Source organism: Microtus pennsylvanicus, chromosome 2 (assembly GCF_037038515.1).
Source record: "Microtus pennsylvanicus isolate mMicPen1 chromosome 2, mMicPen1.hap1, whole genome shotgun sequence".
Lineage (NCBI taxonomy): Eukaryota > Metazoa > Chordata > Mammalia > Rodentia > Cricetidae > Microtus > Microtus pennsylvanicus.
This window is the reverse complement of record NC_134580.1, coordinates 119,945,640-119,973,290: the sequence shown is the minus strand read 5'-3', so window position 1 is coordinate 119,973,290 and position 27,651 is coordinate 119,945,640. Positions and strand designations below refer to the sequence as shown.

Sequence of the window (27,651 nt, the reverse complement as noted above, 5' to 3'; positions counted from 1 at the left end):
ATAGTTCTTGGTGTAGGGTTGAAGCCTCATGGACTTTTCCCCATCCACTTTGGCATGTCAGTTGGTGTCATCCTTGCTCAGCTCATGTTTGGGCAGTCATGTTGGTGAGATTTTATGTGTGTTCTCATGTTACCAGGAGACACAATCTCACACCAAACTCCCTGATCCTCTGGCTATTACAGCTTTTGTGTCCACCTCTTCCAAAATGTTTGCTGAGCCTTAGCTGGAGTAGTGTCTTGTTGATGTATCTATTGGGAATGGGCTCCATAATTCTGAATTTCATTTTTTACTTTTGCATTTTACATACCAATTTCAGTTCCCACTCCCTCCTCTCCTCCCATTTCCTCTACTCCCCACACCTACCCCACACCCCATCCATTCCTCAGAGGGGGTAAGGCACATTGCTTTGAGGAAGGACCAAGGTCTTCCCTACTATATCTAGGCTGAGCAAGGTATCTGTCCAAAGAGAATAGGTTCCAAAAGCCAGTACAAACAGTAGGGATAAATCCTGGTCCCACTGCCATTGTCCCCATAGTCTGCCCCAGCCATACAACTGTCACTCACATTGCAAGGGCCTAGTTTGGTTGTATGCTGGTTCCTTCCCTGTTTGGCCAGAGTTGGTGAGCTCCCACTAGCTCAGGTAAGTGGTCTCCATCATAGTCTTGACCTCTTTGCTCATATTCTCACTCCTCCCACTCTTCGACTGGACTTTGGAAACTCTATGGCTCTCTGCCTCTGCTTCCTTCAGTCACTGGATGAAGGTTCTGTGGTTACATTTAAGATAGTTATCAATCTGACTACAGGGCAAGGCCTATAACTCTGAATTTTGATTGGTTATATTTTTTGTAGCAGTCTTCATCTGTTGCAAAGAGAAGTTTCCTTGATGAGATAAAGATTACACTTACATATGGGTATAATGACAAATATTTAGAATGTAATTAGGGATTATGATAGTTTAGTAAATTAGTGGTTATAGATTTTCCTACAATAATCATGATTTCACTAGCACTAGGTTGTTCGCTAGGTTTCCAGTACCAGGCATGATTTTGTTTTTCTTGAATGAGTCTTAAGTCTAATTATAGAGCTATTAGTTTCCTCCAAGGTATATGTGCCACTACTATACCCTTAGGGTTATATTACAATGCTGCATGATCATGGTGCTTCATAGGTATGTAGCTGAGTATATTGCTTGCCTCCTTCCTTTGGAAGTTTATGTGGCACCTTCTAATGCCATGAAAGCTAGTTTACAGGAGGGGGCATTCAGGACGGTTCCAGCTCAGGGTCTCTGGGATCTGTTTCAGAAGTACATAGGGTCTTCAACAATAGGGACTTACCTTCTATCTCTAGGGGGCAACCAAGTACAACAGCAGTTGGCTGTATGTTTTGGGAGTCTCTTGGACATCCCTGGCTAATAACTCAGACAAGGACTTTGATGTTTGGTATTGGTGTTTTTGTTAGGTGGTCTTTGCTCTTGGCAAGAGCTCTACTAGCCAAGATGAGAAGAGTTTATTAAAATTTTATATTAAGTACATGTTATATTAACTATATATTATAGTATATATTGATAATATATTATTAACTATATATATATACATACACACACAGAGTTAAATTATTATATGTTTGTTTGGGGTAAATAGTTAATAGTATGATTATGCTGGCCTTTTTTGGACATCCTTGTTGTTATTTTACCTACCTACCTCCTTCTTCTGATACCTCCCTCCACTTTGCCTGTTTTCCCACTTTCCATATCAGATCTCTGTATCCTATTATTCCTCTTGACTCTGTTTCTTCTACTGGACTAAATCTAGCTGATCAGTGACTGCACTGAACACCACTTTGATGGTCAAAGCTGATGTGGAAATTTTATACAGATTCAGATACTTTCTATGAGACACTAGATATTCGTTGACAGTTGTTTTATAAGTCAATAGTTTCTGACTTCCTTTCTCTTGTGGCCTCTTGCCAAGCAATCCACATTGCATAACTTTCAGATGTGGTCTCAATGGCCACATGTAGATAACCTAGTTGGAATTACAAGATAGGCCAGGAGAGTGCAAGACACTGTTTTAGATGAAACAATCAATATCCTTAGAGTATTCTTCCACCTCTTTTTAATTTTTAGTAATCATCAAAAATGGCCTTGTGCTTAGGAAATAATTCTCATTAATGTCTTCCTGTTCCAAAAGAGGAGACCCTATGGTCTGTCTTACAGTGGGATCTAGGAACACAGAGCCTCTGATTCCGTGGCTGTGATTTGCCTTTACCCTGAATGTGCTCCATGGAGGGTTTCAGTGGAACAGCCTACTCTCCATTCACTTTCAATTTTCTCTTACTTATTTATGCAATCCTGTCCTCACTTGGGGAAAACCCAGAGAGTGAATGCATAGTACCACACTTCTTAGAAAAAGAAAATAGTTTGGAATCCCAAATTTTCATTTATATTTAATAAATAAAGCAAATATCAGGATTTTCAAGTCCTAATAGGGCTTTGCTTTTTGTTTTCAGTTTTTCCAAATAGCACACATTAGATAAAAGACCTGATACCTCTCTTTCAGAGTCTAGGCTGTTTGACTTAACATGTGATCTCTTGTTCCATCACATATGCACATGCATGACCTTAGGAATGAATTGACCCCTAGTATATGGGGCATCTTGAAAGCATACATAGTGACTGTGTGTACCAGTTAGATATATTCAAAACTGTCACATTTCCATGGTTTTCAGGATCAGTGCATACATAGAGGAAGAAGTCCAAAGACGCCTTCATGATTTGCACAGGGCGATTGGGGATGCCAGCCATGCACCTGCTGATGTGATGAAGGTGAGCTAATGGAACCAGGTTGTATGGTCATTGCTGCTGCTTAATGAACATTCAGATGTGGAATGTTCCAGAAAGAGCACAAAATATCAATTGGATGGCGCTGAACAATTTTAGATAAAATTAATTGAAGAGTAGCTTATTTTACAGTTTTATAATTCTGAGGAAACATTCATTAAATACTCATGTTAAGGTTCTTAACATTTTTTATTTGCTTTGATTTCTAAAATTTCTACATGTAACATTTTCTATTTTCTCCCCAAATAAAACCAATTTCTATAATACATAATTTACTTTGTAAATTATTCCAAGTAGACATATACTTTCTTCTTGAAATGTATACTTTTGTAAGTTGTTTTTTATCAAATGACAGTTCATGTCTTTTGTATTAGCATATATAAACTTTAAAAAGTAATCATTTTTTGTGATACTTTTTCCATACATACAAGATAATTTTATACATTACAGCATCATCCTCTTTCATCCCCTTCCCCTTGATTTCCATCCACATCCTTAATTTTGTATTTCTTATGTTTTCATGTCCTGATAGGGCTTAGTCTTCGTTTTTTTTTTGTTTGTTTGTTTGTTTTAAATTGCTCATTTGAGAAAAAGTCTTGATATCTCTTTTGTAAATCTGGATTGTTTTGTATAAATGTGATGATCCATTACATCCATTTCTTTGTAACTGACACAGTTTTGCTCTTCTTCATGGCCAAATGAAATGCCTTTACAAAACCTCTGTGTATATACACACACATATCGCATTTCACATTTTCTCTACCCATTCACACATTGATGGGCACCTCTCTGGTTTCCTAACTTACCTTTTATAAATAGTGCTGCATAAACATGGCCATGTGGGTTCTCTGACCCATGAAGACTGAGTACTTTGGCTGTAGTCTCAGAAGCAATATACCTGAGTCATATAGGACCTGTATGTGTAGTTTTGTTGATTTTTTTTTTTGTACTAAATGTTATAACTTGCAGGCTAAGGAGATCTTGATTGTAAGTTTGCTTTTTAAACTTAACATTAAAAGTTAGTGGTTTAATTCTCTGTCCTGCAAATAAATCAATAAGAGACTTGTTTACTTTGTCAATGTAAATCCTGAAGAATGGTTGTCATTTTTGAATGGCAGATATGTTTCTTTAGAATTTTGTTCTCATAAATTCTTGTAATGGAATCAGTTTTTTCTCCCCTTTATGAGCATGCTATAATTTAATACAGAAGGCTTTTCTCTTCTTTTCAGAGTAATGAGGACCTTCACAATGGCGCCACTCAACGTAAGCTTAAATATGAGGTAGGTAGTGATTTTTCAGATTGATAGGGTTGTTTAAATTATGGCATGCTTGTGTGATTAAATTTTCTTAATGTTTAGTTGCATAATTAGAATTTTGAAGTTCCAGTGAGATTAATGGCTAATAGAAAAGGCAAACCATTATATAGACATAAAATTAAAGGGAATCCTGCAGGCCTGAAAATTCTTTGGCTTTATTTGAATGCCCTGTATCTGTGCCCGGTTTCTCCTTAGCAACAGTATCCTTTCTCTTGGTCTGCATTTAAAAGGCAGAATTATATAATCAAGATCAGATATAAGGGGACGGTGGAAATGAAAATGAAAGATTCTGTGTTTTCTTAAACTTGTTCATTTTGTAGATATATAATTGGCAGTGGTACAAAGGAAACCTTTGATCAATTGTCTTGTCTCTCTGGTGGACAGATGCTATTAGAACATACAATTGGTAAGAATTCACTTCTGTTTTCTGCCACCAAGGAGAATGCCATTTTCAGCTAGCCCAAGTACTGTTTTTTTTTATTTTATTTTTTTATTGCTAGGTGGTAGAAATCTGCTCACCATATCTACTGTCCATTACTGAGCAGAGAGAAAAGGGGTGTGTGTTCATAGTTTCTTGACTCACTGGGACCACACCCATTCTCCCTGCTAGTCATCCAGTAATGACATTAGCCTTCCTTGGACATATTTCTAGTGGGTACCTGTGGGAGAACAAGAAGCTGCCTTTTATTTCTTTGTTTCCATGGCACCCGACAAATAATAGGCATGCAGCAAGTCTTCCTTAGTGAAGGTTTATAGGTATCAGCAATGGTCGTCTAATTAGGGAGAAGATGATTAAAGACTTACATGAAATGAACCAAAAAAAGAGATGGGCATGTTTGCAATATGGTCAGACAGCTAACTGTGACCTTTTAAACAATGAATCAGAAGTCTGGGGATGTACCTCGGAGAAAATGCAATCACAGACCAAGAAATGGATACTGTGAAAAATCCTAACCAGTGTGTTTCTATCAAAATGTCTGCCAATCTGTTAGACTGTGTAAGATGGAAATTGATGTTCTATATATGAATCAATCATCTGTTCTTAAATCATCTATCAATCAGCACAAATGACTTAGGCTTTCTAGCTCACCTCTCAATTAATGCACTCCAATGAAACCAATGGATGCGAGACTCATGATGGGCAAAAGAATCCCAGAGTGAAACCCCATTTCAACCTCTTTTGACATCCTAAACAGAAAAAACAGCCATGGTCTGCACGGTGTGTTATCCCACTTCTGCCCAAAGATGATACTGACTCTTCCAGTGTCCTTAGAGAAGAAGAGATTCAGGTGGATCTGAGCAGCCGCTGGAGCCATCCTACGTCCCAGAGCACCTCACGTCCCACAGCTCTCTTCATGGCCTCCCAAGAGAGAATGGCTCTGTCAGCAGGGCCTGAGGTACTAAAGAACACTAGTGATAAACTTTGTTACCTTGGAAGCTCTGACCACCTTGAGCCAAAATGTGTTCATCTGCCTGAAATCACTTTCCTTAATGGGATCACCACTAGGGATGCACAGAATTCCCAGAGTGGATCAGAAAATGGCAGTGGGCTGATGACTCATGAAGAGAAACAAAGCTGGGGAATCAGGTCCAGCTGGACGCTGCTGCAACACATGTCCCAGCTAGCACCAATAGACAGAGGGAGCCAGCAAACGGTGCAAAGCAGGGTGCAGTGCTTTGTTCTCTCTGAAAGCATTTCTCAAAAGGAGCATCCCACTGGCAGCTCTCCTCAGAGCGCATCAGCCTCCACATTGTGTGGTGAGCAGCAAAATGAGAAAGAGTTGGATGCTGAAAACACTCGCTTTCTAGCTCCGCTAGTCAATATCAGGACAGAAGCAAAGAAAGGACTGGGATATTTTTACCACAAGCTCTCAGACCTGTATAAAGACACCAGTGGTCACCTGATACATGCTGGGACAAAAGTAATGAGCCAAGCCAAGCATGTAGGGAGTATGTGTGACTCAGGTGGACTAGCCTCACAAGTGACATCTTTCATCAGAGGCCTGCCACTGTTGGAGCGCTTACCCCTACAGCTGCCTGTGAGGTCACTCATGATGCTGTCAGATCCTCCTCCTCTTCCTGAAACTCGGATTGGCAGCCTTAACAGTGAAGATGAGGAGAGCCCAAGGTCAGCCAAGAGCACAGCACCTTCCACGGACTTAACCTTCTCATCTACAGGCTCACCAAATTCCTGGCCAAACTCAGTTTTTTGTCTTGATTATGAAGATTCCGGGAAGATCACTGCATTTAAGCAGACCCTTGTATCATTCCCAGAGCAAATGCAGAAGCTTCAAGAGTACCCTCTCACAGACCTCCTTGAACGTATGACTTGTTCTCTGCCAGAGCCTTTGGGCAGAGTAAAGGCTGTCAAAGGCATTTACTGGCTTGCTGTTGCTAACTGCACCCAACCTGAGCCCCAAGCTGCGTGCTTGCTCCTGCTGCCCTCAACTCTGTATGCTCTGGTCCTGTTAGATAATTGCCCAGATTCCATGAGCATCTTTCATGTTCTTCCTCTCTCTGCACTGCAGGAGATTCAGGTTGGCTTTGGTGGGCAAAGCATTCGATTCCTGGGCTCCACACAAAACCTCTTGCTAACTGTGCTTACTTACAACAAGAGCCTCTCTCAACAACTCTGTCAGGACCTCTTGGGTGTGTTGATGCCTGGGTCTGAAGATGCTGCCCCTGGAAGTCACCCTTTGCTCCAGCAGGATCTGGTTCAGCTCTCTCTTGATTTGAAAGCAGAAATCCCTGCTCTAACTTTGGCAAATGGAGTTCAGTTGTCTTCCAATTTTCAGAACACCTTGGTTGATATGGTTTACTTTCTTCATGGAAATATGGAGGCCAGCATTCCTTCTCTGGCTGAAGTTCAGTTACTGCTCTATACCACAGTCAGATTGGAGAATGAAGCCAGTTGTACCCCCTGCCTATCATTCATCCTTCTGAACACCCACATGGCACTCTTGAGGGAGGACCGCGTGTTTTACCCCCACACTGACTCTCTGAACACACTTCCTCCACATGGGCGATTTGATGTGATCAGATGCCAACCTCTAAGTGAGTTCAGATGTGTCATTGTTCCAGAAAAGGACAAAGTACCAACGATAGAGCTGGTCTTTCTAAGGAAGCATGGGCTTCCCTTGAACACAAAAAGTAGTTTATCTGAGCAGTGTCAAGATATCTTAAGCACCCAGATGCTCACTCCGTTGCATCTTCAGGATGGGCAGAATCAGGAGGGTGATGTCTGGAAACTCACTTTCAATTCTCAGGATGAAGCCCTTTGGCTGATCTCATACTTAAGAAGACTCTAGGGAGGAGACTTTAAATACAGGACATTTTCTTGTAGATCTTTAATAAAATGAGCATTATGAAAACAGTCAAGAAAATATGAATATCTCAGTGTAGTTAATCGAATGGGAATGAAGCAGGACTCTAAAATTGGAAGTGCAAATATTTTGAATAAAGCAAAATGAAAATAGCTTATAGCAGAGAACTGAAAAAAATACACTTATTGCCACCTGCTTCATTGTCTTGAAATTCAGACCATAAATTTGGTTCTACCCAATTATTGGTGAAGTGATTAAAGCATTCTCACTGCTTGGCTTAGTGTCTGTTTATGGCGTAGTGGCTTGGAATCTGGTGGTGCCTGCTGGCCTCCAGTGCACTAATTTGTGCTGCCTGGAAAGGTGCCCAGTCTGGCAGTGACCTTCGCTGACACCCTCCGTGCTGGCCATGAGTAGCACAGCTGTGAGGCAGAGCATGCCAGCATCCTTTAACTTCCCCAACCCATCCCCCGCACATATAACTTTGGCCGTGTGTATTTTTATACTAGAAGGACTCCTTGGCTTGTAACATTTCTATGCATTATTTCTTTGGTCTTGTGAAATATATGGTTGCCTTGGATGACATCCAGTGCTTTACCGTGTCTTCTTCCATTCTTCCTGGTCCTTGACCAGCCATCACTCAAGTCCTTTAAGACAGGTGTTTGCTGGCCTGCGGTTCATTTGCAGCTGTCCAGCATTGCCTTGCTCTTCATCTACTTCTGTGTGGCAATCCTAGGAAAACATGCTTTGAGGTAATTTATACTCTCTGTTACTTCACCATTGTCCTTTCTCTTGGATGCATGTCCACTAAATTCCTGAGGCTCCGAAGCTGGTGGAGGGGCGGGGCTTCTTTTCTCTATTTGCTCCCCTTCCTCTCTCAGCTGGGCCCAGCTCAGCAAGCACAGTGGGCAGTTGAGTGAGTCCCTGATTTCATTAAACCACTCATTTTAACTTTGGCCTGGAAGGGAGGGCCCTTCTGTTCTGGTCACATTTTTGGCTTATGTAAAATATAAATGTGGGCCCTTCATTTCTGCTATTAACCAATGATAGGGATGAGTCAAAACCTAACCCACCCAGAAACTTACCAACTGCTTTTCATCAGAATTGCCAACAGAGAGTGGCAGGCTGTTCAAGCATCTCTGCATTTCCATCTGTTTTGCTCTGTGCTGATTCTAGGGAAGTGAGCAGGAAAACACAGAACTGGAGAATGTGTTGTGATCTAGCAACCTTGTTTTCTGTGGACCAGTGTCAGGCTTTTTGTTTTCCCGGCAATTGATTTCTCTTATTTGAGGATGGAGTGTGCTTTTGTCACTTCCAAAACACTCCTCTCCTAATAGACACATACCTCATTGCCTTACACCCACAGGCTTTTAACTATATAGAGAACATTGTGAAAATTACTACCACTGATTGGTCCTGGCTTTAGCTATATAGGTCACCATCTATCTTGGGAAAAACAAAACAAAATAGAAAAAAAAGAACCGAAATATACCATTAGAGCCATCTAATAGCTCATCAATACTCTTTCTCCAAATTCTCATTTTTCATCTAATTTGTATTACTTGTTCTTAAGTAGTCCCACCACTATTTTGACCAATATCTTGAATTTTAAGAAAAGCAGAATTAATAGTCAATAGAACTGAGAGTAACATTGAAGGTGCTGGCAGAGGGTTGTGATGGTCAGGAAGAAGCAGCAATACAAAAGTGATCTGTCAGGTTAACAGAGAGTGTGTACTTCAGACAGGCATGTCTCCATTATTCTACCATGCTGCAAATAATGGCCCTGAGGGGTTTTTCCTATATGGAACATAAAGTAAATGTAAGCATTATGTAAAATCATGATATTTGTCCTCACACTTTGAGTTGCTGTATGGTTCAAAGGCGATGCTGTTCTATTCAGACCTCACCACATAGTGGAGTCACCTCCAGAGGCCTGTCAGCATGCTTGTCCACTCTCTCCTAGGCATACTTTGTACCTGGAAATAAAATATGGTTCATGGAAGTGAGAGATTGAGTGATATGCTCTATACAGTAGGAATCAAGATTATTGTAATATTCCAGAAGCCTGTAGACTTGCTCCACTTTCCCCTGTGGCTTCCTTCTCTACCCTCTGACACCCCCTCCTGCATTCAAACAGGTACGAGTCTATATAGTGTATGCAACCAGGGTAGCAGTTCAGTTGTAGGCAGTTTCCAGGTCAAGAAAAACAGGTTTTTACGTACTTGGTTCTCTGGCATTTTGAGTTGTTGGATTAGAAGTGTAAACACTTGCATTGTGGAACTCACTGATATATTCTAGACAATACCTCTTTGAGGACTTGAAAAGGTAATTTCACCTGAATTTGATTAAAACACTTCTTGCTCTGTCTGAGACTTGTACTTGGTAGACTGGATTTATTTAGGTTTTGTTAAAAAACATCTCAAAACAGTTTGTTTGTACAGTCTGAGTTCTTAGAAAATGTTCATATTTTCCTCTGGAAGGGCACAGTTAAGCTTTCTAACAGTAATAATTACAGTAAATGTCTCTTATATTATTTTTTCACAGGTACCATGTATGATAAATAGATTTGAACCTCATTTATTAATGGTTCCTTGATGGCCAGGCTGTTTTATTGGATTGCCTGGTTTCTAGTGAGGTCATTTTACTAGTGTTGTTGCACTGTCTACAGTATGTAGTTTGGGCATCTTCATTCTTCAAATGCTTGTTGTAAAAAATGTTCCATCCATCATCTGTTGCCAAGTATCAAACAACTCTTGAAGTTTTAGTGGCATAGGAAAGACAAAAGGCTTTTATTTGTCATTACTGTTTTGCCAGCTAGTGCGAGTGACTGCTGAAGCCTACAGATGCGTCTGAGCTAGGCTCATGCACCACACGTGCCTTGTTTGAGAGGTGTACTACAGGAACAGTCACCGTGGTGGAGGTGATAGAAGCATCCAGGCACAGCCTGGTATCATTGCCTACTTACCACTCCCTGCAACAGTCTCCATCTTCACTCTGACTCCTCAAGCACTGTCTGTAATGGAACAAAGCAAGTGGATTTTGCAACTTGCATTGTATCACAAGCTTAGAGTGGATGATTCTCTCTTTGCCTCCTCTCTTCTGAATTCTCATCCAGCAGTTTTCGGTGCTTTCTCTCTGCTTGAACAACAGCTTTCAAACCATTGCCATCCAGTCTTCTCAGGGTGCACCTTTGTCATCTAGAAAGTTCCTTGGTAGGGAAGGCAACTGGATGCTCTATTTCTAGTTGCATATCATCACTCTGGCCCTTATTTTGTAAAAACTCATTATTACCAAAGTAGATTACAATGATAACAATAATTCTAACTATGCTGCGAACTCTTGCTTTCAAAATGTAGAGCTGTTGCCCGTATGTTGTTGCTTTATTCTAGAAAGTTGACTGTCATCATTCATTTCACATTGGAGGATTTTAATCAAGAAATGCCAGTCACATGGCTTAGCAGAATCTGAAGAGCTGTGCCTCCTCAGCCTTTATAGACAGTGTGGTATTAAGATAAGGTCCTTCCTGGCCTAGGGACCTCACCTAGAGTGAATGCAAACCTGCTTTGGCCACTTTTTGGCCATTTGTCATACTTTTACTCTCTACCTATACACACTTTATTCCCAGTTTCTTATGAGCTGCCTCCTTTTCAGCAGTGTAACTGATTGGTCTGCCTAGGGTTCCCCTTTTTTAAGTTGCTGGGGCAGAACAAGGTGACTAATGTATAGTAGTAGCTCCAACTACAACATGCTGGAATGTGCAATTTTAGAAAAAGAAAAATTAGAATTATATGTTATGCTGTGAAGAGAGACAAGAGAATTGGTAATTCTAATTTAAATTAATCTGATTTAAAGGGGGGGAAAACAATAACAAAACCCTGATCTGCCTGTATTTTTTAAGCAAAGCTTTCTTCTGGTCTCCAGGAGATTAGGTGACAGTCCTTAGGGCTGACCTTGTCATGGTCATGTGTGAACTGAATTTAACCATCTGGTACATAATTGGTGATTAGGAGGACGTTGATGACTCCCCGTAGAATTAGGCCACTCGGTGCCCTTGCATAGCCTACAGTGAGCTGCACAGATACTGATGGAGGAAGGTCATTGGCTAATAAAGGAACTGCCTTGGCCCTTTTTTATTGGTTAGAAGATAGGTGGGAGGAGTAAACAGAACAAAACGCTGGGAGGAAGAGGAAGTGAGCTCAGACTCCACAGCGCTCCTCTCAGGAGCAGACGCCTCAAGAGAGTCGCCATGGTTCTCCCACTCCAGACAGATGCAGGTTAAGATCACCTGGTAAGCCAGCTCGTGGGCTACAGCAGATTATTAGAAATGGGCTAGTCCAGGTGCGAGAGCTAGCCTAGAAGAGGCTAGATAAAAAAGGGCCAAGGCAGTTCCTTTATTAGCCAATGACCTTCCTCCATCAGATACTAATGCCATTTCCTGTTCAGTTCCTCAGTAAGAGACAGGAAGAGAAAATTCTCATTGAACCATTTACAGTGCAGCCTAAATTCTCCTTATGCCTTTTGGCTGTTGATCTAATGACACTGTTTCAGCTACAATTTTTAAAAAATATTATGTGTACATAGAAAGTAATATTTCATTAAATACAGAAAAATATTTTATTTAATTTTTAGAGGTAATATCTCTTATGTATAGACATGTAATCCAAGTTACTGATTACATGCTTGTTCCTGGCTTTTTATTTCTAAGTGGAATCATTCCATAGTACATTTTAAGGTTCTTGTAAGGTCTTACATATTCACCTACATTGAATTTGCTGCCTTCTCACAGGCGGCCTTTTCATCTCTCTGTCTTTGGCTGATGTGTCGCTGGCTTTCTTGTTGAGTTTAGGAGTCTTGTCCACTGCAGGAAAAGCAACTGATTCCAAAATAAACAATGTCATTATACTTAAAAGCACTCATAAACCATGTGACATGATGTTATGTGACTCAGTATATGTCCCCATGTCTAGGATGAAACATACAGTCACATACAAATCAAGAGTTGCTTATGAGACATTATATTATTTTTTCTTACTGCCCAAGACTAACATATTTTTAGGAGACTGTTAAGAACCTTTCACAACTGTATCTGAGAATTTTACATTTTGCATAGAAATTAAAAGAAGTCTACCATGCAGCAATGACTTGGTGGAAACATGTTCATTTTTTTATTTATCTGTCTATATCATACATTTGTTCAGACATCTTCTGATCCCTCTCCCCACTTATAATGCTGATCAGGTACATTCACGATGGTGTGGTCATAGACCCTTATTCACTTCTGTTGTAGTTGTTTTCTGTATGCTCATTAATAATCTGTTTCGTATGAAAGGAGTGAGATTGAACCTATTGCCAATTAAACTGTATTCAAGGATGATAGCAATATCCTGGCAATATTTTTCATTTCCAGCATGCTGAGAACTGAGGAGAAGAATGTCTTTCTTCCTCGCAAAGTCTGCTGAGCTTCAGTGTCTCATCCTGATTGAGTGTCAGAACCCATTGATTATGGTCCGCATACAGGTGCAGCTGGGAGAACGCTGCCTGTCTAAGAGTTTCTGTGGCTGGGATGAACACTATGAGTAAAAGCAGCCTGGAGAGGGAAGGATTTCGTTCATCTTAAAATGTGTAGTCCATTATTCAGAGAAGTTAGGACAGGAACTCAAAGAGAGCCCAAACCTAAAGGCAGAGGCCATGGGAGGGTGCTGCTTACTGGCTTGCTTCCTGTGGCTTCATCAACCTGCCTTCTTATAGTACCCAGGACCATTAGCTCAGCTGGTGGCACTGACCACAGTGAAATGGGCCCTCCTACATCAATGATTAATCAAATGCACCAGAGGCTTGCTCACAGACCCCATACATACACATACACACATACATATACATACATACGTTCTTAGGGCATTTTCTTGATTAGGATTCCTTTTTTGGATGATCTTAGCTAGTAGCAAGTTGACATTAAGAAGCCAGCACAGGGCCCTAAGTTGGTGTGAGCTGTGTAGATATTTCAGATCCAGCTATTCCACATAGCGCATTGTCACTCAGCTCCTACGCCTAGGAACATTGTCAAAGACACACGGTTTGCTGTTGTTTTCTTTTAGTTTTGCTTAGAGGATGTCTGACCTGTGCCTTAAGCTACCCTGCTTGCAGCAAAAATTGATTTCATAACTGCGTTCTTAGCTATGAAAAATCTTAGTAGTCATAGGATAGACTGTTTAGCCAGACTTGAGGTTTCAGTTCTATCTCATTTTGAAACTAAACTAGAGAAAAAGAAAGCTAAGTTCTGTAGTAGAGTAAGGGGAACCAACCCCCTTGCCTGGAGTATTAGCAGTTGTTAATTACTGCTTGAATTCCATAGTAGCAGTGCCTATGTACCTAGTTGTGGTCAGCACAGGGGCACAAATGATCCTAAGACATCATTTTGGGTCTGTAGAAAATGGCATTCCTTTACTTGGAAAGTTGGGGTACTATATGTGACATAGAGGGGATTGAGGGAAACAAAACAGAACCTTGAGGATAAATACTGACTTATGTAGGTGAGAGCTATTGTTTATCATTAAACATGTTCTCACAAATGGATAAGGAAAATGTGGTACATTTACACAATGGAGTACTACACAGAAGAAAAAAATAATGACATCTTGAAATTTGCAGGCAAGTGGATGGATCTAGAAAACATTATATTGAGTAAGATAACCCAGACCCAAAAAGATAATTATCACATGTACTTAAACATAAGTGGTTTTTAAAAATACAGTAAAGAAAACCAGCCTACAAATCACAATCCCAGAGAACCTAGACAACAATAAGGATCCTAAGAGATACACACATGGATCTAATCTACATGGGATATAGAAAAAGACAAGATCTCCTGCGTAAATTGGGAACATGGGGACTTTGGGGGAGGATTAAAGGGGAGGGGAGAGGAAGATAGGGGAGCAGAGAAAAATGTAGAGCTCAATAAATGTCAATAAAAGAAATGTAATGTATAAAAAATGTTCTTACAAACAGACCAACTAAATTATTTTTTCCTCTTTCCAGCTGTAAATTTATAAAAGTATAACATGTCAGAAAAGATCTATATTTAAAGTCATTTGGGCAAGTACTGTCAGTGAGTCAAAGGGTTAGCAGAGTTCATGTTGGAAAACACCTCCGAGCATTTAACATCTGTGAAAGCTCATTAGATATACCATGTGGCAAACGGTGACACTTGTGGATGACCAACCACTCGGGGAAGAAGACTTTGGGAACCCAGACCCAGAAAGACAAATATATGTACTCACTCATAAGTGGCTTTTAGACATAAAGCAAAGGAGAGAGAGCACGAGCAAGGAACTCAGGACAGCGAGGGGTGCACCCACACACTGAGACAATGGTGATGTTCTATTGGGAACCCACCAAGGCCAGCTGGCCTGGGTCTGAAAAAGCCTGGGATAAAACCAGACTTGCTGAACATAGCAGACAATGAGGACTACTGAGAACTCAAGAACAATGGCAATGGGTTTTTGATCCTACTGCACGTACTGGCTTTGGGGGAGCCTAGGCAGTTTGGATGCTCGCCTTACTAGACCTGGATGGAGGTGGGTGGTCCTTGGACTTCCCACAGGTCAGGGAACCCTGATTGCTCTTCTAGCTGATGAGGGAGGGGGACTTGATCGGGGAAGGGGGAGGGAAATGGGAGGCGGTGGTGGGGAAGAGGCAGAAATCTTAAATAAATTAATTAAAAAAAAAAGAAAAATACAAGATCTTCTGAACAAATTGGAAGCAAGAGGACCATGGGAGAGAATAGAATGGAGGGGAGAAAATGGAAGGGAGCAGAGAAAAATATATAGCTCAATAAAAATAATTTTTTTAAAAAATGACTTTGGTAACTTCAAACAGTGCTGAATATTGACTCTGCCAGCTAGATTAGAAGCTACAGTCAGAAACTGCCCACCTCTGACATCCAGTGGTCTGTGTTGTCACAGAGGCAGCCACGTAGTGCCAAACCTGTGAGTGCCTGCCTGGACCCCAGATCCCCCTTTTTTCCTGGTGAATAGGTTATATATTGCCTATTGGTTTCTTTTTCGTCAAAAAATTCAATTTCATTGCATATTTGTGGAGTTTCCAACACCTTAACCTGTGCATATGTGATGTACTCATTAGCCCGTTTATCTTAGATGGAGGGCCTCTCTTTAAAATCCTGTATGGGAATAGTGTACCAGTGTGATGTTCATACCCTGGGTTATCAGCTCACTTGCCTCCTAGAGCGAACTTGCCCCCTTCTCTTTTGATAGATAGGCTTCATAATGGCTAGCCCCCGTGGAGACATGAGGATTGATAGGATTAATGTATCCTATCAACTGGCTAGCACACCCACAGTATATGGTGAGCATTCGGCAAATGTAGTTATAAGTGTGATTCTAATTAATTATTTTCTTTTACTGCTACCACTTCAAAAACATATCGTCTTATGTTTTCTAAAGCTCCGGGTTAGTGTAAATTATGAATATTCAGAGATGTCTTTCTTATTTTGAAAATTAATTTTTTATACTGCATCTTCCTGTGACCCCTCTGGCTTCCTGCCATCCAGAACATAAATACTTGTCAGCCAAGACAATTATCAATCAAATGGTGCCTAAAGGAAAGACTTGGGATTTGTCTTAATTGTGGTTTACATACTAGAGTAACTTCATTATAGAAATGGCCAAATGTTAAAGATGAATTGAATTTTAACATCTCCAGGATCTACAGCTTTATGAGCAGCAGTCAGATATCTGAAGGAAAAAAATGTTCAGTTGATAAAGACTTTGCAAAAAAAAAAAAAAAAAGAAAGAAACTGATTTTTTTTTAAGTTAGAAAGTGTAATCTGTCCCTATTTTTACTTGATCTTATAAATTTGAAGAAACTTCAAAGCCAAACAACATTTTGAAGTGTCTTTACCCTAACTTTCTGGAGTGGTATACCTACAAAAATGGTCTTTTGTTAGGAGAGAGGCTTAGCATGTCTTTTTTCAAAGAAAGCTGTCGTTTCTCTAAATAAACTAGACTGGTTTCATGCTTCTTTCTCTACTCGAGTCGCGTTTTGTCTCTTCTGTGCAAGCAGGGTATTGGCCACAGCACAGTGATGCTACATTCTCTTTGTTCTCCTTGTCTGATGTGCCTTTGATAGCGGATGTATTCTCGTTCTCTGGGAGCAAATTCAGACGACCTGAAGGACCCCATTAAGATTAGTATTCCCCGCTATGTCCTGTGTGGTCAAGGGAAGGATGAACACTTCGAGTTTGAAGTCAAGGTAAGTGTTCCTTCTTCACCCCTCTAGAAGAACAGAGGTTGGAAGCTGTGCAGTGCTTCCTCTGAGTATGAAGTTACTTATGAATGTTATTTTGTAAGACATTGGTCATACGCTTCTTTAATCCAGTCTGTGACGCACTAGACCACAGCACAAGGTAAGGTGGAGTGGCCTGTAATGATAGGATCATATCAGGAGGCAGAGAGAGACACACCCTGCTAGTGGGGCAGAGGGTATCATCCCAGCCATACCAAGGTTCCAGAATGTTCCTGAATTTAGCTATAGAAAATCAACATTCACTCATTGTACACGTGTGCTCATGCTTACACGTGCATATGTACACACACAGACTCACACATCTACACGCATACACACATATACTAGGACAAAACAGAACAGTTGACACCCCACACACGGCATGGGCTTTGGCTCAAATTATCACATCTATAAAAACAGTAATATCTAATAATAGAAATATTATTTCATGTAAAGTCTTGTGTCAAGTGGCTAGGATGTAGTTAATAATAAATTATCATAACCAATGTCATTATCACTATTGTTCTGTATGTGTGTTTGTGTGTGTGTGTTCTTAATACTAAAAGTTTCCTTAACCATTTTAGGTATTTTATTTATATGGCTTTTTTAAAGAAAGAGATGAGCTTTCCAAAACAATGACTTCATCTTATCTTTAAATTTATTTCCATTGACTCATAATACTTAGTTAAATGTTGCTGGCTGCCATCCCCTCCTCCTCAGGGAATTAGCGATTAATCACATTTTCTTCCTTCAAGGATGGGCAAGGAAGATGTTAATGTAATGAAGTTCTCTGTAGTATTGGTGTGTGGATTCATAAGGGTGGCCTTGAAAGTACTTTGCATCGGATAAAATCTGGCCTGCCGATCTGAATACTGAGTTCTATAGACTTTGATTTGGTTGTGGTTTGCTTGATAACCTAGACAGTTTTTGATCTTCTCAGAGGCTCAGTTTCCTGCTTAGCAAAATGAGGGAAAGCAGCAATAAGTGGTCTCCAAAGGTCATGTATCAGAGAAGCTTGTCTGTCCAGAGAACATCTCCTAGTCAGGGAGCTCCTGAGGGAGAAGCAGGTAGGAAAGAGGGGATAGAGCCGGCCTTACCACCTGCCTTGCACCTGAGGTGTCCTGAGGGAGCCCCTGTGCTCTGGGAGGTCCGTCCTATCAGGCACACAGTTTTCAGTCTTCCCAGAAAAACAATATAAATAATTTCTTTTTAGTCAAGGTTTTCAATGCTTCTTTCTATGTACTGAGTTTTTCTTTACTAAAACATATAAATGGGGCATGATTTACATATTTGAGGTTTAAGTTGAAAAAGCATGGGGCCAGCATGGTGATGGTTTTAGCTTTCCTGATTGGCTTTGTGGTATTGTGTTAAGGGGTTAAGTATGTCTTTTTCTCTATCGTTTCTTATTATCCCTGAACCAATAATGCCCAATTTCTGCTCAGATCCTCTTCATTTTTCTCACCATTCCATATTGTATATGTTTGTGAGTTCTCTTTTTAACATGTGTAATGGCATACACATATACAAAAATAACTTCAAGCGATTTATAATGTTTCCATATTTTGGATTCTGAAATGGTTTTCTCCTGCTCAGAATTATAATTCACCAAAGTCAAGAAGTTGCAGAAGTGAAAACATGCACTGCTTTAAGTTGGTCCATGTCTGTGCTTTACTTTACTGGTGAGCATATTAATAAAGGTTAACTATTTATTGGCCCCATGCTCAAGTAAAGGGAACTACTCTTTTTAAAAACTGGGTCAATTTAGGTCAAACTTTTAAATAGATAGTAGCCCAGTTAGTATGCAGATCTGACCCAGACTGTGAAGATGCAACTGCCGGAGAAAGTTAGAGAAAGCAAAACAGAGGATGCCAGAAGCCTCTCAGGATCAGACTTCCTTCAGTGGATGAAATCTAACTCCCATGGCAAAGCCAGTGACGAAAGTCAGCAGTAGCTCTGCCTCCTTCAGTACCTTCTCTGTTAGGAAGGCCTTCTGATGCCCGCACAGGCACCAAGTCAGGCCTGCACTCCAATGAGGACACTGTGAAAAGGGCCTTCAGACCTGGTACTAGAAAGAAAAGTCTTGTGATTCTGCTGCCTTTCTCCAAACAAAGCAAGGAAGAGACAAGCTGCAGGCAAAGGCACAGACAGCTCCTGGAGTAGCTCTGTGTGTGTCAGTGTGTCAGGCAGAAATTTTGTCACCTCAGATCCCATCATCTGTATAATGTAGACAATAAAACCCAACCGACTGGGTCATGAGGAGCAGATGACTTTGCACTTCAAACTTACCTCAGAGGGTGTCTGATACTTCCTAAGTGTTGTGTGTATTTGTTACTAAAGTTAAATAAAAACGGACAGGCCTGGGGAATGCATGGGCTGCTGTCTTTAGAGCCCCTTGGTGATTGTTCATGTGCAACTATGTCTTTATGAAGCTTGGGGTTTTGATTGCTTTGTTTCTGGTTGGGTGTTCCCTGAAGTATCCTGATGCATAAAGAAAACTCAGAAACTAAGTCTACCAGTTGCCAGTATTGGAACAGAACCTCAGCTGTCTTATACTTGTTGCTAAAATCTCTGTAGACTTTCTTTATTGGGAACGTATTATTAATTCTGTGGGTGCCCATGAGAGAAAAATAATGTAAATAACATTCAGAGTTTTTAAAAATGATTTTAAGTTTTTCTTTATAAAAATTTACATTGAAAATCTGATGTTAAAGCAAGCTACTATTTAGAATTTTTTCAAAGTCTACAACTTTTTCTATCAGTTATCAAGTATGTCCTGCGCATGCCATATTATCCAGTCTAGTCTCACACCTGATGATACTGTGCTACTCTTAAATTATCTTGGTGAAAAAGTGGCTTTAAGAAAACAAGGGCTATTAATTTGATTTTTGATAAAGGACAATTCTCTTTAGTTTTAGGTTGTTATAAGAAAAACGTAGTCTTAATGTGCATCTATAAATTATTATTGTTTATACTTTAGAACAATCATTGCTGCTTCTTTTTCAAAGTTTGTTTTCATTTTCACCTCTATCCCCCAATGGTATCCAAGGCCCTCTAGGGCTGTGTGTGCATGGCAAGCCCTCAGGGGTGATCCTGCTGCTGTGGGACCCTGTTGTAGATCATATCTTGCTGCTGGTCACTGGCCATTTCACCAATTATTTTTAAAGATATGCAAATAACTACAAGTCTTGACTTGAATGCCTGAGAAGAGAGCAATTGTAAAAAATACTCTTTATGCTGCTTCCATCAAGTAAGAAATAAACACCGTCTGTGTAGTTGCTGAATGCAGCATGCGTTTACGTGTGTGAATGCTTGAGCCATGCCAGCCTTGGCCCCTGGCATCCTCCTCTTACCCTCCTCTATCCTTGCTCCTCCATGAGTTCAGCCCTCCCTTCATCAGGTAGGATTTGATAGTCTTTAAAATGCAGCAGCTCCCTGCGGGTGTCCTGTAAAGTGAACTAATGAAGAGTGTGCTGGGATACAGTAAAGGTTAGGGGATGCCGAATACTCCTCATCTCAACACCTGTGGGTCCCAAAGGACTTTCTTTTCCTTAAACTAGATTGGATTTAATTAAAAAAAATATTTTGTACATGCTTTTTTTGAGAGGACAAAACCAAGCTTGTTTACTGGGAAAGCTGAGAATCGGAAATAGATATGTTTGGATTTCAGTCTCATTTAATTTCTTCAAACTACTTTGTGGAGGCTTCATGTATATTAAGCAGAATATACACACTGTGGAAGGGGTTCCGTGAGCCTCATTACTTTCCAGGTCTGACTTTAGCAGGCTTTAGCAGGGCCTACTTTTGGAGCTTCATCCCAAGATGTGTTAAGTGGTTATCAACTCTTCAGATGAATAGCAGCTCACTGTGTGGACATACTCAATTTGGGTATTCCTGTCTCTTATTGCTGCTTGCTTTTCTGTTCTTTCTTTCTTTCTTTCTTTCTTTCTTTCTTTCTTTCTTTCTTTCTTTCTTTCTTTCTTTCTTTCTTTCTTTGCTTCTTATTTATGTATTTATTTATTAAAGATTTCTGCCTCCTCCCCGCCACTGCCTCCCATTTCCCTCCCCCTCTTCCAATTAAGTCCCCCTCCCTCATCAGCCCGAAGAACAATCAGGGTTCCCTGACCTGTGGGAAGTCCAAGGACCACCCACCTCCTTCCAGGTCTAGTTAGGTGAGCATCCAAACTGCCTAGGCTCCCCCAAAGCCAGTACATGCAATAGGATCAAAACCCAGTGCCATTGTTCTTGAGTTCTCAGTAGTCCTCATTGTCCACTATGTTCAGCGAGTCCGGTTTTATCCCATGATTTTTATCTATCACCATGCACAAAACTCAAGTCCAAATGCATTAAAGACCTCAATATCAGTCCGAACACACTGAACCTGATAGAAGAGAAAGTGGGAAGTACTCTACAACACATGGGCACAGGAGACCACTTCCTATGTATAACCCCAGCAGCACAGACGTTAAGGACAACATTGAATAAATGGGACCTCCTGAAACTGAGAAGCTTCTGTAAAGCAAAGGACACTGTCACTAAGACAAAAAGGCAACCCACTGACTGGGAGAAGATCTTCACGAACCCTGCAACTGACAAAGGTCTGACCTCCAAAATATATAAAGAACTCAAGAAACTAGTCTGTTCTTTCTTGAGAACACATCAAGTTGGGCCTCTCTATGATGTATCCCACACTCATTACTAATGTTTGAAGGCACCTGCTTAGGAACTTTGAGTCAGAATGTCAGTTCTGTTTCATTGGAGTTCCACTTTCAAGGAGTCCTCTAAAAGCACATATTCCTGTAACTGGACCCTTGGTACATAAAGAAGACTTCTTGATTGACAGGTGTCATGGAGAAACAGGAGGTTCAAAGTGGGCCAGCCGGGCTCCTCTTTGAGTAGAGTGTCACCTGCTGGTCAAGAATATGTATCTTTAAGGTCCCTGCTTGCCCACAGTCACAGTTTATTCAGTAATGCCACTCCCTAAACTATAACTGTTACCCCAAACTCTTTCAAAGCTTTGCAGTGATTGATACAAAGAGTCAGTTACCTTGAATCATGCTTGCTATTTTCAGTTAGCTGGGATCAGAGTGGGTGAAATTTAACTTTAAAATTACATTTCAACATGATACAAACTCCCAGCCAGGGAAGTCTATAGTTAAGACTAACAGAGGATGTCATACTCATTTGTCTTAGAAGTAATGACATTTTAAATTCCCTGTATTTTACTGTACATTTCAAAACAGCAGTACAAAGAAATGAGCCAATGCTGGTGTATGTTTGGTCTTTCTGTTTCTTGAATTTCTGTTGATCCTGTAAGTCACTGTCTCACTTCTTTCTAGAATGGCCCTTTGCAATCTGTTCTCTCCAGTCTTCGTCCATAACCCAGTGTCCATGACACAACTTAGTCAGTTTCCCCCAAAATTCCATTGTCCCATTTATTTCAGGTCTTCTCGGGGTTTTGGCTGATTAGAAATTGCTGATCTTAGACGATCTTAGGAACCTTACGTGTGCCTGACTGATAATAGTCATCCAGTAGGGATAACTCAGCAAGTGACACACTGTGATGCTCAAAACTATGGGCGTGATTTAAAACCCTTTCTGCTGTTGTATTTTTCAAGTTAGAATGTTGAGTGCCCTTTGTGTATAGCACCCCACGAGTTCCATTTGCACACAGGGGTCACATTGCAGCCGGCTTGCTCACAACCATTCCAGGAGAGCGCAAGGACGGAGCCCCCTGTGTTAAGCCTGAGGATGCAGTCACACTTCAGCCCTTCTGATGGGCAGTCTGTAGCACCTAGGTTAGCTTCATTGTCTTTAGACACTCGTTCACTTAGAAACACATGTCTAGGCTGACTTCCCGCATGATGCCAGGACCTAGGCACTCTCCAGCCGTCTGCTAATAGAAGTCCTTGTTCTCTCTGTCCTCTGGGGAGCTTACTGGGTTGGTCAACCTCTCACTGTTCTCTGTTGAGCAGCACACATGCCATGCCCATTCTCACACAGATGCAGGTTAGCCCTTTTGACAAGCTCTCTCGTCTACTTGCACACCACAGCAGCAAGTACCTCAAACACAAAACGTCCAAATCTTTCCAGTTAGCTGATTTTTTTTTAATTCAGGGAAGCAGACTCCTTCTGTTGCCCTAGAATCCTGCCTCCTTTTGTTCTGTCTTCTAATTGATGGCTTGGAAGGAGATGAGAAGCAGCAACAGGAAACAGTGGCAGGGAGAAAGCATGATGCTTAGGAAGTTGCCCAGCACAGCTATGTAGACCATTCGTGGCAGCAGTGCTCTTGAGTCACGTGAACCCAGACCTTTCTGATGTATGAGATCCTCACATATCCCTGTAGCTTCCAGCTTGTTCCAGCAATATGCTTAACCTTTCTTGTGAGCATCATCCATCCACATGGCCAAATGTTCTCAATTCATAAGGATGACTCCTTGTTCTCTGCTGTCGTTTACCTAACCACCCCAGGACTCTCCCAACTTGCTTCTCTGTATACCATTGACTTTGCAGCTCCTCATGAAAAAAAGAAAGCTAACAGCTATCCCAGAACCTTCTATGCCCCCAAGCATTTTGCCAGACATTTCTACAAAGTTCCAAAATGAGGGTATTTGTTACATTACATAAAGTAAGAAATCATGAGTGACTTGCCTAAGGCTACACAGCTGGTAAACAGGCCCAGGCCCCACATGCCTCATGGTATCTAAATGTACAAAACTACTCATTCCCTTTCTTGTTTTAATGCACTTTTTAAATGTCAATAATTCCTGGACATTTTTTAAAGTTGAGAACATATTTTAGTATTGTCTTAGCCAGAATAGCCACTTCCCAATCCTTGCCTCACTACAGAATTTACTGTTATGTGTGTGTACACACACGCATTCACAAACATTTGAACTTTTTGTCTTGAATTCCGACTAAGTCTTGCATACTTTATAAAGTGGAGTTCCTGTTAAAGCTCTGACAAAGCCGGAGCGTTTGGTGGTGGGCAGACCTGACAGGAATCCTGAAGAAATGCCCAGGAAATGTGCAGTTTAGAAGTTGCAGTAATTACATTTACAGTCAGAGAAACCTCTCTCTCTCTCTACTTGGCAGAACAAAAATGAGAGCCATTCCAGTCTATTAGAGAAACCACACACACATACATCTTTTAGAAGTACTTGCTCCCAACTTGATAGAGTATAAATGTTCAGAAAGAGTGGTGTGTTGGTATCTGGGCCTGTGCTTATTAGTTATGTGATAGATTATCTCCCTGTGTGGGGATTAGCAGAGCCAAGACGAATGGAATACTGCGCATGCCCCAGCCATCTAGACCCAGGACCCAGCGTGTGTGCTATTTTACAGCACGAATAGCAGCGAAGGGAATCACATTAGCTCTTGAAGAGTCACATTCACCACGTGACTATTTTGTCTGAGAGAGAGAGAGAGAGAGAACAAGCAAGCAAAAAACAACAAAAACATTGTTCTCCTTTCTCCAGGTTTCATTCCAAAGCAACTTATCTTTGATGTTGTCTCCACGAGGACCCCTGTGTTTGTTCCCACAAAATAAATATTCAAGGAAGATGAGAAAGAAATGAGACTGAGTCTCAGAAATAGGAGAGAAGTGGCCACAGATTCAGGAACCTATCTTGCATTTCAGTCTCACCCAAGTGCTTGTTTTAAGAATGTGTTCATGTCCCTGTTTCTTCCCAGCTGTTGTGATTTTTTTCTCTCTTCCTAGAATGGTTGTTACAGAGTCAGATGGTTTGCAGCTGCTGCTCATGGAAACTCACCTGTCAGCAGAGCATCAGAGAAGGATTTCTTAAAGAGCAGGTTTTTTTTAAAAAGTTTAATTAAGAAAATACTTCATGCAATCCCTTTTGATCCTGATTACCTCTCCAACTCTTCCTAATCTTTCCCCTGTTGTATGGAGACTCAAAATAATCACACAGAAACTATATTATTTAAATCACTGCTTGGCCCATTAGCTCTTATTTGCTAACTCTTACATCTTGATTTAACCCTTCTCCATTAATCTGTGCATCACCACAAGGTCATGGCCTACCAGCAAAGTTTCAGGCATCTGTCTCCGGTGGCTTCATGGCTTCTCTATTGACTCCGCCTCCTTTCTCCCAGCATTCTGTTTAGCTTTCCCTGCTTATCTACTTTATCAGCCCCCACCTCAGTTTCTTTATTAACCAATGATATTCACAGCATACAGAGGGGAGTCCCACATCATTCCCCCTCTTTCCCATCCAACTTTATGTTCTTTCTCTCTTTCAAAACAAACTTTTAAAAATCAAAACATGCAAAAGACTAATAAGAGAAAAGATACCAAAACAAAATGAAATCAACAAAAATTCATGGGAAAAATTATCCTCGGCCGTGGGCCTGCCCTGTGGTGTAGTTGATGTACCCAGTGATACTCAATGGAGAACAGCTTTTCCCTTTACTAGTAGCTGTCAATTACAATAGCTTCTTTGTTAGGTGGGGCCCCATGTCCACTTCCCCTGCTCTGTGCTGCAACCCTACCTAGCATGAGTCTTTGCAAATCTTGTGCCACAACTCTGAGTTTGTACGTACTTCGGTCTTGTTATATCTGGAAAGTGCTGCTTCCATGTGCTCTGGCTATTAACAAACTGTATGCTTCTTCCATATCCCCAAAGTTCTGAGGGGAGAGGCTGGATGAAGACATCTTGTTCAGGACTGAAAGAGGAGCAGCTGTGTCTGAGGCCCAAGCATTGTGCTTTTGACCTCCTGTTAATCTCCTTCATCCTTTGGTTTCTCATGAGTTCATGTTAGCAGCTGAAAAACTTGAGGCCTGCAAGAATTCTGCTGATATTAGACAACTAGTTAAGGCTGAAGTTGGGGCCAAGTCTGCTCATCCATAGCTTTTCATTTTCCATTCTCTAGTGATTGTGATGTCCTGCTCCCTACTTTGCCTCTCAGTGTCTAGGTAACTTAAAAAAAAATGCATAGTCTGTCATAGTAAAGGGCCTTTACTGTACCTTTAAAGTAGAGTAATTTCCCCATTCCTCACCTACCTGGAATGCCCTTGGGTTTGAAACCCAGGGCTTCATACATTCTATCAAATTTGCTTTCAACCCACCATATAAGGTAAGTATACTAAAACAAGCAGCATTATCTCCTATTTTGAAGGCACTGAAATTGAACCATGAAGCAGTTATTTCTGATTATTCAAGAAGACTGGGTTTGGCCAACTAGAAAGTCCCATTTTCTTTAGACCACTTCATATCTGTCTAGAGTTTGCTGTTAATTCAGCACATAGCTCTTGAGTAATTTTCACGGTACCACAGATTTGGACCAAACTCAAGTCTCTGAGGCAAGTTCTCTACTTGTTCATAGCCCTTCTATGCAGAAGGGCCTCCTGCTCTTTCCTGGAGAATATGAAAAGCAGAAGGATATAAAGTCTGCCTGTGCCTCTAATCCAGGACATCAGTCTCCAAGCTCCAGGTGCTTCTCACCCATGCTGTCATCAATAGGATTGGAATTAGACTTTTTTTTACTTGCATAGTATAGTGACTTGGGATCGGGCCCTTCTGCTGAGGCCCAGCCTCTTTATTGAAGTGTCTTGAGATGGGATTTTTGCAGCTGCCCACTCATAAGACACATTATTATGGGAAAGCTGTTCCTGCTCAGTTCAGGGCCTCCTTATGCAGTCTGAAATGAGATACATGATAGTTTGCTGCTTGCCTCCAGAGCTCCTGGATGCCTGCTGACACTGTCTCTCTCCTGTGTGTATATCTACTGGGCTGTAGAGACCACCCCTTCTTTAGGCTCACTAGACAGAGAAATAAGAACAACCCTGAGTATGCATGGGGAAGCCAGAAGCGTGTTATGTTGCATGCAAGGAAAGAATGTTCAAACTCCACCAAGTAGTATGATTGTAACACAGCACAGGCTTTTACTGCTTCTTAATCTCCCTTCCAGCAGAAACTGCTGTCCTTCACTGAGCCAAGGAATGCAACCCTTGCCCACAGGTTTGGCTTTGCTACTTAGGGGCAAGGACTCTGAAATTAACTAACTCCAACTTTTAAAGGCCATTTAGAGATTATTACCTTTGGATTCTTCCTGTGTCATTTAGGGTCCTCATACCCACCTGATCTTATCCCAATATCCAAATCGTTTATTTATGTGTCCTTTTTAAATCAGTGCAGCGTTCTCTCCAAAAGAAATGTGATAAATGGTATTGTTTTTTGCTTTGTTTAAAATTCTTTGGCCTCTTATCTCTCCCAATGCCTACTTACCAAAAACTCTATAGAGTTGATTTGTGGATAAGTCAGAAAAGGACAAAGATGTAGGTCATTAAACTGCCTTCAGAAAGAGAAGGAACTAAGAAGTGTAGTCAAAATGTGATTTATTGGAAAGAACCTCTGTGCATTGAGTGAAGAAAAAATTGTCCCCATTCCATTACCCGCTTACTTCATAACATCTATGTGGTTTTGTAATATATATAGACACACATACCATCCTATATACATTAAGAAACAAATGTGCAGACAAGATGTAAAGGATTTGCACCACAGCAGCTAGGTGTGGGGACAAAACATGCATAGAAATAGATGACAGAAATAAGGAGCTCATGGAAGGTGCTCAGGAAGATATTGCAGTGTTATTCCTCTGAGAGGGATGTGGGCATTTGATAACTGGAGGGAGAGGAAAGATGTTTCAGGCAGTGGGAACACTGGACTCAGAGATGCACAAGTGAAATATTGGTAATAGAATATAGTAGAGTTTGAGTTTCACCTTAGAGAGGCACTCAAACGTGAGAATGCCAAGTATAGAAGGCAGAAAGCAGCTCAGGACTGAGTGTCAGTAGTATTGCTTTGAAAGACACTGGAAGGATGCTGTGGGGATTGTTCTTTATTGCATCTAGTCA

At 40.9% G+C, this 27,651-nt stretch overlaps 1 protein-coding gene across 5 annotated transcripts in view; it reads left to right on the top strand.

Moving 5' to 3' along the window:
• Positions 1-27,651, top strand: part of Kif16b (kinesin family member 16B) — a 258,436-nt gene that overhangs the window by 167,261 nt on the left and 63,524 nt on the right. For 3 of the 5 annotated variants that reach the window (XM_075962334.1, XM_075962333.1, XM_075962335.1), the window contains 3 exons: positions 2,728-2,824; positions 4,069-4,119; positions 5,352-7,587. In XM_075962334.1, the coding sequence (XP_075818449.1) occupies positions 2,728-2,824; positions 4,069-4,119; positions 5,352-7,463 (2,260 nt within the window). In that variant the 3' untranslated portion in view covers positions 7,464-7,587. Of the gene's footprint in view, positions 1-2,727; positions 2,825-4,068; positions 4,120-5,351; positions 7,588-16,619; positions 16,743-27,651 lie in introns of those variants that run through there. The other 2 variants (XM_075962336.1, XM_075962337.1) reach the window with 1 other exon arrangement.